This window comes from Octodon degus, unplaced genomic scaffold (genome assembly GCF_000260255.1).
Source record: "Octodon degus isolate 3935 unplaced genomic scaffold, OctDeg1.0 scaffold00140, whole genome shotgun sequence".
Lineage (NCBI taxonomy): Eukaryota > Metazoa > Chordata > Mammalia > Rodentia > Octodontidae > Octodon > Octodon degus.
Window position 1 is genome coordinate 3,821,360 of NW_004524716.1, and position 14,326 is coordinate 3,835,685.

A 14,326-nucleotide genomic window follows, 5' to 3' on the forward strand; every position below is an offset into this window, starting at 1 on the left:
TGGCTGTATTGACTAGCACTGTGCCTCACCTGAGTGCCTGTCTTAAAGTTCTGACTGATTCTTCCTTTTCTGCCCTCTTCTTTAGGCCTTTTGTATTTCTGGCTGGTTATTTTCGTGAATGTAAATATGCTTTTCACATTCTGTGTAGAATTCGTCAAGCACATTCTGTTAGTTAGAGAATAAAATGCAGAAATACCATGGTATCCCAAGCCTTGCAGTGTGCCTCTAGATTTAAAAAAAATAACAGTTAATATTCCAATCTTGCACATCTCTCTTTGGCTACATTAGAGTCTTTGTAGTGTACTAAACATGTCTCTGGACATAGCAGGAGATACTGTTCTGATTATCCACAAAGTTTTCCTTGGTGTCGAGTTCAATTTAGGCATTAGGTTCTGCTTCAGGTTATTATATATATCTCCATTATAGCTTTTGTCACATGTGATACCAGTTTGGTTTTTTGCCTGGACTGTATGCCATTTACTCATGTGGAAAGCATGTAAAAGAAACTCAAATATAATCTGTTGGTTTCATGAATAATTTACAAAAAGGAAATGAAACTAAAGAAAACTATTATTCTAGCTGTCTGGTAACCAAGGGACTCTAGATTTTAATGTCTAAAAAAAAAAGTGAACATTCTTCTACTTAGGACTGAAGAGGTAGCTCAGTAGAATAAGCACTTGCCTGGCAAGTGCGAGGTCCTGAGTTCAATCCCCAATACCACAAAAAAAAAAAAAAAAAAAGAATAATGTTGTCGAAATTTTCACTATTATAAATGGAAAAATTTTGAATATATCACTCATGTTGGCAGAATCATAGTAAAACTGGTGTTAGAGATGTCCTTAATTTATATAGCAATTTTGGAGAGTTTTGCAGTTATCTGAAAAAATAAATTTTCATGTATGATTGTAAAGACAAAAATCATATGCACTTGCATGTATATTGTGATTATACTTGCACTTAAAAATGTATAATTAGTACAGAATGTAGGTAGGTGGTAGGGTGTTTGTTAGTGTTGTGAGGCCTTGAGTTTAAACCCCAGCACCACAAAATCAATAAATAAAAGCCAAACACATGTTTACATTAAAAAAGTAGCAGTGATTTTTTTTTTGTAATGTAGAATTGTGAATACTTTTCCCCTTTGATAATATTTTGTATAGTATTGTTATATGATTTGAAATGTATTTAACTTCAGTATTTAGAGTTTTTAAAAAATGTTACCTTGAATTAAAACTTTTTTTGCTAGGGTTTTTTTTTTTTTTTCCATAGTGGCTTTCAGGATTGGGAGAAGGACTTGCCAGTTAAAAGTTGCTGTTAAGTTGTAGTAATACATAGGTAGCCAGAATCAGGATTGAAGAATACAAACATGTATTTCAAACATACTTTAAAAAATATAATCATGTAACTCATTGATTTTTCAAATCTTAATTGTAAATGTTCTGTTTTAAATGTATTTTTTGTTTTAATTTTAAGGTACCAGTTTTTGGAAGAAGCTTTTCAAAATCAGAAAGGTGCAATTGAGAATCTGTTGGCTAAGCTTCTTGAAAAGAAGAATTATGTTCATTTTGCAGCTACTCAGGTGCAGAATAGGTAAGTGTGTTGCTTTAAAACCATAATTTCACACTAAGGATTATTAAAGAGGCATGGGGCCCACGTAAAGTTGTCTTCCTACTATATTAAGTATAGATAGAAAACATAATTTTTTAAGGGGAAGTGATATAACTTGAATGTGGGACTATTTGTTAATTAGCTAGATTTTTATACAGTTTTAGGATACATCCTTGAGCATGTTCTTTTTTTTTGAAACAGGGTTTCACTATGTAGTTGAGGCTTGAACTCACTATGCCCTATAAATTTGCTCTACAAATTAATTTATTTAGAAATGGACTCAATGTGTAGTCAAGGCTGGCCTCAAATTTACAGTGAGCCTCCTGTCTCAGCCTCCTCAGTGCTTGGACTGTTTTTATAATAAGACTAATTTGTGTAAGCCTTAACCTTGGGGAAAGAAATTAGTATAAAGACAGCTGAATTATAAAATTAAAGTAGAGATTGTGTGGAAAATAACAATATAAACAAAAGAGTATCAAGAATAATGAACACTTGGTGGTGTCCACATGGTGAAGCATGCCTGTCATCCCCAGTACTTGGTACAGGGGTGGGGTCGGGGGCTGATGTAATAGGATCCCAAATTTGAAGCCAGCCTGGCTAATTTAGGGAGATCTTATCTATACAAAAAGGGCTGTGGAGTGCCTCTACGTCCAGTTTCTAGCACTAAGAAAGAAAAAAAGTAGTGGGCATATTTATTTTTCCTTATCTAAAACAAGCATTAAAAGCATTATTTATCTTACATGTAACATAATATGAATACATAATAATTTTTTGGCATACTAAGCACTCATATTGGCTTCTGCTATTTTATTATTACTACTGCTGTCATTATTACTTACAAATAACCTATTTTGGTACACTTTTGAATAAATTAATTCGTAAGGCAAGTGAAAATAAGTTCTGTGAAAGAGTAGATTAACAAGGTTAGAACTCTTACACCACAAAGACAAACACTTGGAGCTGGCATAATAAAAACTGGAAATATTTGGGGATATGAATAGGATTATTTGAGTGCCTTTTTGGGATATAGATTCACAAATATTGTGCCTTTCTCTATTGAGTTTAATTTGTAATGATTAAAATTGAACACAATATATAATCAAAAATTGAATGTGTAAATGAAAATAGTGTTTGACAGGTGATTGAACTTTTTTCATCTTAAGTGATTTCAAAAGAAAAAAGGTCTTATAAATAGTAATACACACACGTTGATCCTTGGGTTTTTGAAATGTCAGTTTGTTTTTGGGTTAAAGTCCTGTTACGTTGTGCGTGACTTTGGAGAAGATAACTGTCTTCTCACAAGTTATAATTACATGTTCCTTTCAGAAGTACTTGAGTCACATGGAAGCTCTGTATTTTTAAGCATATGTTTTTGTATGTATGTTGCATTTTTTCACATTTTCTGTACATGTGAGGTATACTTTTAAAATAGGGAGAATGTTTAAATTTTTAGGAATTATTTATTGCCATTAATCACCCTCAGCATACTCTCCCTTGCTTAGAACATGCTTATCCCTTGTTTGAGCCACTTCCCAAAGCAGTTCTGGAAGTTCTCTTTCGTTTCTTCTTAGTTATGCTGGCCATGGCTGCTTCAGTGTCCTGAATCAGTTCAAAGTGTTTACCGTTCATGACCATTTTGAGTTTGGGGAAGAGCTAGAAATTCCAGAGTACCAAATTAGTGAATAAGGTGAATGAGAAGACATTGTAATGTTTTTATGAACGTGGCTTTTCAGTAGATGATACTTGGTAGCATCTTAGTGTTTGTTTGATCAGATCTCAGAGACACACATCAAAGAGGACTTTAAAAAACTGATTCAGTGACTTAAGTATGTGCCTGGCAAGCACAGGGTCCTGAGTTCAATCTCTGGTACAAAAAAAAAAAAAAAATTGCTTCAGAAAATGGCAAGGATAATAGGGGATAAGTGTGTTCAGAGCAAGGCCAAGTATGTTGAGGGTGATTAATGATATTTTTTTTTTTACTGTAGTAAGCTTTAGATTATATACCCACTGTATATTTTGATTATTCCTTATATGTTGCTGCATCTGTATTCTGCTGAACTATATAGAAATAGAACAAAGGGTATCTGAGATTCTAAAGTTTTGGGGAAGATTTAATCACAAGAAAGCTGTTTAAAAGCATTAAAAATTCTAGTATCTTTCTTCTTTACGCACATTATTCAATGACCTGTCTCTGTTCCGGGCTGAGGTGGGTTGCTGAGTGTTAAACCTAGGGCCTAACCGTTGTTAGGCAAGTTACTGTACTGTACCACTGAGGTGTACACCCCTGCCTTCCATTATCACCTTCTGCCACCCCTGTTAGTGTTTTGAAACATTATACAGTTCAGGCTGGCCTTGAACTCACCCATGTAGCCCAGGGTAGGCTCAAACTTGCAGCAATCCTCTTACGTCAGCCTCCCAAGTACTGGGTCCATTATTTTTTAATGTACTTTCTTTCCTTCATAAATTGAGCATATAGTTGATTGAAGTATCATCAGTAATTAATACCTTTTTTAAAAAATAAAAATGTCTCTATTCACTAAATTCAATAAAATTACCAAGCTGTGCATGTGCATGGTGATACTTTTTAAATCCAGGATTCTAGGAGTCTTGACGAAGGAGGACTGCAAGTTCAAGCAACTTAGTAAGACCCTGTCTCAAATTTTTAAAAAGGCTGGGGATGTAGCTCAGGGTGATGGTTCTGGATTCAGTCTACAGTATCAAAACCACTTCCCCAATAAATGGACAAGAGGAAGAAATTGAAATAACTGTTCAAATAGTGATACACAAAGGAGGAAAACCTGTGTTACTATTGTTTTGAGTGAATTAAAGTTGCCCAAATCTAATTTTGCAAATGAAAAGCTTATGTATAAAAAATGGAAGTTACCTTTTATGATTGATTGTTGACATTTTGTGTATTTCTATTAGTAGGATTCCCCCGTCCCCTTTCATAAGAATCAAGGTGTGTCAGCCACTTATATCTAAAATATATAATAGCTATTCAAAAAATCGGGAGAGGGGTTTTGTTGTACTTGGGTATAGCTCAGTGGTAGAACATGTGCTTAACATGTGAGAGCCCTAGGCTCAAGCCTCATTAAACTGTGCTTTCCCCCGCCTTGCAAAAAGAATGGATTGAAAATGTCTTAATACCTTTTAGTATATATAGTAGGAAATCATTTTGAGAAGAAGTTATGGAAGGAGCATATCAGAACCCACATTTGAAGTGGTTAAGTGAAAATGAATGCTTCTAAATTTAATTCCCACCCTCTGGAAAGGTAATAATTATTGGTTGGGATATTGTTGGTGGAAACATTAAGATTAAATAGAACCAATGTGTCAGAATTAATTCTAACCAGCAATCGTTGGTGTTAGATGTTTGTATGTTACATTCGTGTTATAATGACATAAGGAGATTGTTTGCCACGTTAATCAGCTGGCTTTTATGAGCTTAATTTAAAGCTACTATTCATTCTTTTGTCTCTATACATAACTTGTTGGGACCAAATTAAGTGATTTGGTCTGCTAAAATACAAGTTGTACACTTTGACAGAGTTTTAACTTAAATACTTGGTTAAATGCCCAGTTGGATGAATATCTGTAACAATTGATGCCTCAGACACATAGGATAAGTCGATAACCTAATGATGCGTTTCTCTTATTCAGGATAAAAGAAGTAAATGAGACTAACAAACGAGTAGAACAGGAAATTAAAGTGGCCATTTTCACCCTTATCAATGAAATTAATAAGAAAGGAAAATCTCTCTTACAGCAGCTAGAGGTATGGTTCAAAGCCAAAATAAAACAAAAACTGCTTCTCTTGCTCTTCAGGTGTTTTTAATGTTTATTGAAAGCTCTTTTAAATGGGTTGGGGGATATGAAAATAAAGTAAAAATTTAAAATAGATTATTTTTCCCCATTTCCTGTTAGGAAAGAGACCTTTTTTCTAGTTACTTTGCTAACTGATATAACACTGATTTTAGCTGTATGCCTTAGGAAATAGTGATGTCCTTTAGGAGTGAATGATTGTTACTAAAATGTGTTACAACTGAAGACAAAGCAGGCCTAGTACATATCTCACCGTAACAAGGGCATAAAGGGCTTTGGTTTCAAGCCATTTGTATGTTTCACCTTATTTTAAAAATAGTTCCATAGTTGCACAAAAAAATACTGCTTAGTTTGAAACTTATTTTTTATTATTTTTTTAAAATGTATTTTAGTACAGGGCCTACAAGGGTCTCACCTCGTTGATCGGACTCATAGTGATCCTCCTGTGTTCTGTCTCCCAAGTGCTGGGATTACAAGCATGCGCCACCACACTCAGTCTCAACTGCTGTCTTAGCATGCCCCAGGGATGCAGCTGGCACAACTGTGGCCACTGTGCTCTGCCTAAGCAGTCCCTTTAGTCCACTGAGCCATCGGGCCAGCCCTTATTTGGAAATTCATAAACCTTAAATTTATCAATTTTATGATACTAGATATTTGTGTTGTGTATTTTGTGGGGTTCTTGGCCAGCTCAGCCCACCCTAATGGCTGCGCTGGTGTGGCATGTGATGCTGGGGATCGAACTGCAGTCCCCTGTGCCTTCCTAAGCTTGCCTAAGCAGGTGCTTTAGACCTCTGAGCCATCTCACCGGCCCCACATTTTGGGATTAATATATAGTTATAAGTTCTTAGTGGAGGATCTAGCCAGTTTGAAATCCAAATTATTTTTTAATTAGACTCTTTTTTAATGTATTTGATACAGGGTCTTAACTACGTGGCTTCTACTCATAGTGATCCTCCTATTTTCAGTCTCCCCAAAACTGGGATAACAAGTGTGCATCACCACACTGTCTCAGTGGCTGGCTCAGGATGCCCAGAGGTGGGGCTTGTGCAGCATGTGGTACCGGGGATCGAACTCTGGTCCTTGTGCTTGCCTAAGCAGGCACTTAGTCTGCTGAGCTATCTCACTGGCCCATTAGACTCATCTTTACTACCCACAGTTGATCTCAACAAATTTCATATGTAAAATATCTTAAAAGTTGTGTTTTCTACATCATTGAATAGTAATAATTTAAACTCTGTATTTGACTACAGTATTTAATTTCCAAATACATAGAACCCTTTAAAAATAGAAAGGTAGCTAAACACAAATGAAATTATGATGTCTGAATTTCTGTCTTTTAAATACATCTATCTGTTAGACACAGTTGTGAGATTTAGAAGTATCCATACACATATCATTAAAATCAGGGGGGTCTCTTTTCTGTTGTACATCTACTATGTTGCTTTTAATCTTACAGGGTTTTTCCCCCTCCAAAAGTACCATGTGAATGGAGAGCACTTAGCAGTAACTATTTTTGATACTTTCTCACTTACTATAAAATGCATCTTAATTATATACCTAAAACAAAATTTGTAAAACCATTGCAAGCGCTTCAGACTTAAAAGTTTCCTCTTATTGCTAAAGTATAGGTAACTAATGATAAATACTATGTACTGTATATTCCTAACATTATAATAATTTTTGAAACAATTTTTATAGTGTAATGTCCTAAACTTCATAAAAGAGGGGGTTTCCACACTTTGCAAAAGGGATGATCTCTAGTCAACTTGTAAATGCTGTCAGTTGAGCACTACTACCCATTATTTTTTTTTCTAAAATGCACAGCTTGTTTCCTTGGGAAATATACTGTCAAATAAACTACGTGGAGTAACCTTTGGGAAGACAGTGGTTAACAAAGTAGGTAGATTGTTGGGCAAGCTGAACATCAGTGTGCATAGGACATTCATTATCCATCCCTTCTGGTGGCTTTAGTTCCCATTAAGCATCTTATTTTTCCTTTGCAGCACGTTTTTGAAATTACTTTTTCTGGTTTACTCAGTCCTCACTCCTTTTTCTTTCCTTCTTTCTTTTTTCAAAAAATATATTTAGTACAGGGTCTACAGGGTCTTACTATACAGATCAGACTCAGTGATTCTCCTGTTTTTAGCTTCCCAAGTGCTGGGATTACAGGCACAGGCCACCACACCCAGTCTCAATTGCCATTTCAGTGTGCCTTGGGGGCCGGGCCAGCACAGCTATCTATCCGCTGAGTATTCTGGCCAGCCCTACTCCTTTTTCTTTTGAACTTCATTATTTAAAAAATTATCCTCTTGGCAAAGCATCAGGGACCGCGGTTCAATCCCCCAGCACCACATGCCAGCCAGCCCCGCCCCCTGGTGGGCTGAGCTGGCCACACACACACACCACTCTCTCTCTCTCTCTCTCTCAAATAAATAAAAAATAAATAAATAAAAAATAAAAAATTATCCTCATCTTACTATTAGAACTTTAGAGTTCATTTTTTTTAAATTTTGTTATAAGAAAAATATTAGCTTCATTCTGTGTCAGTAGATGGCACTGGTTATACAATATTTTTCACTGGCCTAGGAAAGCGTGGTGAGTTAAGATTATATAAAATTACTACTAAGGATCAGTTTATACTGCCACATGAAATTAATCAAATAGGATGACACTATTTTTAACAGACATTCTATGTGCTGAAAGTAAAACAGATACCATCTAGTATTATTTCTCTATGTGGAATATTTTAGCTTAGAGAACAACAAAGTTTTAGTTCTGTTTTTATTAGTAATTTTTCCTCTGATTGGTCATAGGCACGGTAAATAATGAGCTAGTGTGCATTATTTTTTCATATGGTATTCTTGAGTGAAGTTCTTGGTCTATTTCAGAATGTTACAAAAGAAAGACAGATGAAGCTTCTGCAGCAGCAGAGTGACATCACAGGTCTCTCCCGGCAGGTGAAACATGTTATGAACTTTACAAACTGGGCCATCGCAAGTGGCAGCAGCACCGCACTACTGTACAGCAAACGGCTGGTAAGACACGTAGTATCTTTTTCTTTAATCAACTTTATTAAGGTATTATTGACATTTGGCAGTTATCACTACCCTCTTATTAAGATGCAGGGACTTTGTATCAGAGGTAACCATTACTCTGGAATCATTTTCTAGAAATTTAAATGAGAGAAAGAATGTAAACAGTATGTGCTTTTATGAAGGCACCTAGTATCTTAATTTTTTTTAATTTTTATTTTGACACAGGATCTTGCTATGCAGTTTAGACTCTAGTTATCCTCCTGTCCCAGTTTCCCCAGTGCTGGGATTACAGGCATGTGCCACCATGCCTGGTTCTAGGGCTGACACAGTGCACCCAAGGTTCTGAGACTGGCATGGCATAGGATACTGGGGATTGAATTTGGGACCTTGTGCTTGCCAGGCAGGTGCTTAAACCGCCAAGCTATCTCCCCAGCCCTGGTACCTAGTATCTTAATACAGTTGATGATTAGAAATGATAAATTCAAGAATAGGTATTTTATTTGATTGCTGATTTACTCATCGGCACTATTTCATCTGAGATTTAATACCGAGGGGCTGTTTGAGCTTTTAAAAATGCTATATTTTGTATGCTTTCTCAGTTGGTATTTAACCTTAAGACTGACTTGAATTTTTTTCCCTTTAAGATTACCTTTCAATTGCGTCATATTTTGAAAGCGCGGTGTGATCCTGTCCCTGCTGCTAATGGAGCTATACGTTTCCATTGTGATCCCACCTTCTGGGCAAAGAATGTAGTCAATTTAGGTGAGAAATAGTTACATTAATATATTGTAGAAGACTGCTTGTGAAGAGAAAAACGTGTAAATTTTGTTTTTTGTTTTTTGAGATAGGTCTCAGTATGTACAGTTATGTAGTTGAGAATAGCTTCAATTCTCTACATAGCCCAAGTTGGTCTTTCACAGCAGTCCGCCTGCCTCAGCTTCCAGAGTACTGGGATTACGGGTATATGCCACCATGCATGGCCTAAGTTTCTGACTTTGAAATATCAGTAGCCAGATGTGGTGGCACATTCCTGCAGTGCCAGTATGGAATGCAGCTAAGCTGTAAAGATTGCAAGTTTGAGTCCTGCCTGGATTTAGTGAGACTGTCTGAAAATGAAATTGGCTTAGAATGTAATTCACGGGACAGAATATCCCTGGGTTCAGTCCCAACTAGTATTGCAAAAATGAAATGAAATGTGAATGACTTGGAAAATAAGTTTTTCATTCAAAAACTTGTTCTAGTTATGTTTTTGTTATAGTTTACAGTATTGTGTTCTTTTTGTGCTGGGGATTGAACCTAAGGCCTTGCAGTTTACCCCTGAACTATACCCAGAGCCTCTCTGTAGTGCTTTATAATATGTATCATTTCTAATTTTTTCTCCTGTATCTTTTCAAATTAATATTAACTACTTCATATACATATAGAAATTGTGGCAAATGGCATATGTATAAATCCCAGGCGCTGGGAACCTGAGGGAGGATTGAACATTTTGACTAACCTGAGCTTCACAATGATACTCTGTCTCAAAATACAAAGCAAAACAAAACCCCCCTAAAGTAAATAAACACTTAACAAATGACTCTGCATTCTCTGGAAGAATTAATTCTACCAAGTGGTGCACTAATGGAGGATCTTTGGAAAGCTGATTTGTCCAATGGTCAGGTCTTAAGGAATCCTTTAAAGATAAAAACAACAATTTTCACATGGAAGAGAAATGGACCTCACTTATTATTCCTCATTGTGGACCTATAAAAAACCAGCCAGGTGTGGTGACTCATGCCTGTCTCCCTATCTACTTGAAAGGCTAAGCCAAGAGGCTACTAGAGCCTAGGAGTTCAAGGCCGGCCTGAGCAGTGTAGACCTTGACTCTTTAAAATAGCATAAAAAGTTATCTATAGATTCAGTAAGTTCATTTTCAAAATAAAGTACTCAATACTGGAAATTCTGAGAGTACCTGTTATAACCTTTAAAAAAGGGTAATCTTTAGGTTAAAAAAAAAAAATCCTATTCATCAGTTGCAGTCTTAGAGCTACTGCTGTTATGTGGCATAGTAGCCAAGAATGGTTTTTACATTTTCAAAGAGTTGTAAAAACAAACAGAATCAAAGACCGATAGATCTTATGTGGCTTTCCAACCTTTGCCTTAAATCACACCTTCCTAAAATGTATCCTCTTGTGACCCTGGGAAAAAATGATCACTTTGGAAGACATGAATAGTTTAAACCATTTAATATTTCCACAGAAAATATTTTTATTTTTTATTTTTAAAATCTCTTATTTATGTATTTCATACAGAGTCTCACTATGCAGCTTTGATTCTAGTGATCCTCCTGTCTCAGCCTCGTCAGCATTGAGATTACAGGCAGGTGTCACCATGCCCAGTTTTGGTGGCTGGCATGGTGCGGGTGCTAGCATGGCATGGGGTACCAGGGATCGAACCCGGATCCTGGCACTTGCTAGGCAGGCACTTAGACTGCTACACTATCTCTCTGGCCCCACAGAGAAGTTTTTTAGCAAAATACTTCTCTGTCCTTTATATTTTGGCAATTCAAAAACAGAGTCAGTATTAGCAATCTTGATTATCTTTGAGTCTTGATATAGAAGAATTGATTTAGATTGACTGAGTATCCTCTAATATCTTTTTTAGATCTTTAATTTTCTCCACACCTGCATAAATACAGGATAAGGACAGATGATCAAAAGTCATACTAGGTTTCTAATCATCATCATCTTTCAACTTAGCTCCTACCCCTGCTGTACTATTGGAAAGTTTAAGATGTTGATAGTTTTCATTAGGAGAAGGGAAACAGTGATTAATTTGTGAAGTAAACAATTCAGTTGATTTTATGCAAATCTTTCTTATTTTTAAATCTTCAGGTAATCTAGTGATAGAGAGTAAGCCAGCTCCTGGTTATACTCCTAATGTTGTAGTTGGACAAGTTCCTCCAGGGACAAACCACATTAGTAAAACCCCTGGACAGATTAATTTAGCACAGCTTCGACTTCAGCACATGCAGCAACAAGTATATGCACAGAAACATCAGCAATTGCAACAGATGAGAATGCAACAACCACCAGCCCCTGTACCAACTACAACAACAACAACACAGCAGCACCCTAGACAAGCAGCCCCTCAGATGTTACAGCAACAGGTCAGTATTGAGTCACTACATTATCGATATAAATTATGATGGCTTCAGATCTTTTATTTTCTCTATATAGATGAATTATACGTTCAGATTATTAGCAGAAATAGAGTTCAAAGGTCAGTGTTCATTTGCACTGGTTGTCCTAGGGATGTGACAGAAGTGTGAAGAAGAAACGTGTAAGTAAATAACTTATTGTGGAAAATAAAATTAATTTACTACTACTCTGAAAGTATTAAAGTTCTCATCATTCCCCAAAATCATTGTGGACTAGAGAACTAGATTATTTCTACCTAAGAGCCACTGTGTTCATATCATTCCCATCCTTCTGGCTTTCCTGCTTTCTGCCCCTCCTAGTTGGAGCTGTTACTCAGGGTGAGGTAAATTATGTTAATATGCTTTAAATACATGCATACTGAGAGGGGAATTGGGAATTTCAGAGTGATACACAAAGTAGTAATTACCAGTCCTTCAGGGATTGGCGAGAGACGAGAACGGTGACTTACACCTTGTACTTTATATGGTTCTATTCTGATGGAATTATTTGTAATTGAAAGATTTATAAAGGTTATTAATTTCTATTTTTTAATAGCCTCCAAGATTGATCAGTGTGCAGACAATGCAGAGAGGCAACATGAACTGCGGAGCTTTTCAAGCGCACCAGATGAGGCTAGCTCAGAATGCTGCCAGAATCCCAGGAATACCCAGGCACAGTGGGCCTCAGTACTCCATGATGCAGCCGCACCTCCAAAGACAAGTATGCCTAGAGTTACGTTTGTAAGAGTCATACACTTTTAAAACTAAAAGACATTTTTTTTAATTCAGTTGATGGGGACAAGTCATTGATATGTTTGAGAATTTGGTTAATATTATTTATCTTCTTGTCCCAGAAAATACACATATACACTATACATTAAATTTTGTATTTAATTGTAAAAATCTTTTTGATTTTTAAGTCCATCCCATACTGTGGGTTAAGAATCACAATGTGATTAAACGCATTGATTTACAAAAGTAATAAACAATATAAAGAACTTTTGAAGTATCTTCAGTCATAAGAAATGATACAGTAAAAGTTAGAACTTTTATTTCGTGGTGTTAGTACACGGTCTTGCTACATAGTTCAGACTCGTAGTGATCCTCCTGTCTCAGCCTCTGCAGCCCTGGGATTATAGGCCTGTACCACCACACCCAGTTTCAGGGACAGTGCAGCATGCCCCACTTTATTTCCATATTTTCCCTTCCCTTTCTCATAATTGTTTTTTCTTTCCCTGTCCCCCACCCCTGGTTCCTCTTACTATTTGAATATTTTCTTACTACTTTACAATAGCTGTTGCACATTTTGGTCCTTATTTATACTGTTTAAATACTTAAACTTTCTCACACCAGAGAAACAATGCAGTTTTACATATGTGTGTCTGATTTATGTCACTTAAGAGTATGTCCTTAGGGCTGGGATTATAGCTCATTGGTAGAGTTCTTATCTTGCATGCATAAGGCCCTGAGTTCAATCCCTAGCACTAGCCAAAAAAATAAAAGTATGTCATCAAGGTTCATCCATTTAGCTAGAAATGTCTCAAGTTTATCCTTCTTTATGGCAGAATGATTCGTTGTTGTATGAAAAAAAAAAAAAAAAAAACTTCTTTAGTTATTAATTGGTTGATGGGTATTTGGGCTGTTTCCAAACTTTACCTTTTACAAAGCGGTGCTATATACATGGGTATGCATAAATCAGAGTGATATAGTGCTTTTATTTCTTTTGGGAAGATACCCAGGAAATGAATAGCTGAGTCAAGTGAAACCTCTGGTCCTAGTTTTTTGAGGAATCTCCCCCACTGATTTCCATAATGTTTGCACCAGTCTACATTTCCACCAGCAGTGAACAAGGGTTCCTTTATCCCCACAGCCCCTCCATTTGTTATTGGTTAATTTCTTAGCAAGCACTTTTGAAGGTGAACATTTTACATTTTTTTCTCCTTAGTCTTATATTTCACTTTTATTTCTTTTGAAGAATTTTACTTTTTATATACTTAAGCTAGGTAGACATAAATTATCCATATATATATATATATATGTGTATGTGTGTGTATATATATATAAAATTTTATTTATTTATTTATTTATTTAGTGGCCGACTCAGCCCACCCTGGGGGCAGGGCTGGTGTGGTATGTGGTTCCGGGGATCAAACTGCAGTCCCTACGTGCTTGCCTAAGCTTGCCTAAGTAGGTGCCTTAGACTGCTAAGCAATCTCGCCAGCCCATCCTCTTGTAATATTCTTGCAAAAGTGTATCAGTGAAATTTCTTTATTAAATTTACAAATTTAAATTGGAAAACCATTTTTTAGTTTTCAAATATTTTAAATTACTTACTTACATGTGTATAGTAATTTCCCAAAGACATTTATACATGACCTTAATAATGCTCATAACCTTTACAGTGAAACAGATGAGGTACCATTTGTCAGCATTTCTAAATTAATTTGTGGTTTCCCTGATATCACATACAACTGAGAACTGATGTTGTATTTTCTTTCTATAAATTTATCTTTTTCTAATATATCAAGCTGCATTACCTATTTCTATTAGAAAAACAAAAGAGGTTGCCGGGGAAATGGCTCAGTGGAATAAGCATTTCTGTGGCAAGCACAAGGGCCTGAGTTCAATCCCCGGTTCCAGAAAAAAAAAAAAAAAAAAAAAAAAAAAAAACTTCTTTAGTTAT

At 36.0% G+C, this 14,326-nt stretch overlaps 1 protein-coding gene across 1 annotated transcript in view; it reads left to right on the plus strand.

Moving 5' to 3' along the window:
- Positions 1 to 14,326, plus strand: part of Trim33 (tripartite motif containing 33) — a gene marked incomplete at its 5' end in the record, with an annotated part of 118,012 nt that overhangs the window by 77,618 nt on the left and 26,068 nt on the right. Inside the window, 6 exons of the mRNA XM_004641726.2 lie at positions 1,471 to 1,587; positions 5,266 to 5,380; positions 8,316 to 8,462; positions 9,107 to 9,224; positions 11,339 to 11,613; positions 12,200 to 12,364. Coding sequence (XP_004641783.1) covers positions 1,471 to 1,587; positions 5,266 to 5,380; positions 8,316 to 8,462; positions 9,107 to 9,224; positions 11,339 to 11,613; positions 12,200 to 12,364 — 937 coding nt within the window. The remainder of the gene's footprint in view (positions 1 to 1,470; positions 1,588 to 5,265; positions 5,381 to 8,315; positions 8,463 to 9,106; positions 9,225 to 11,338; positions 11,614 to 12,199; positions 12,365 to 14,326) is intronic.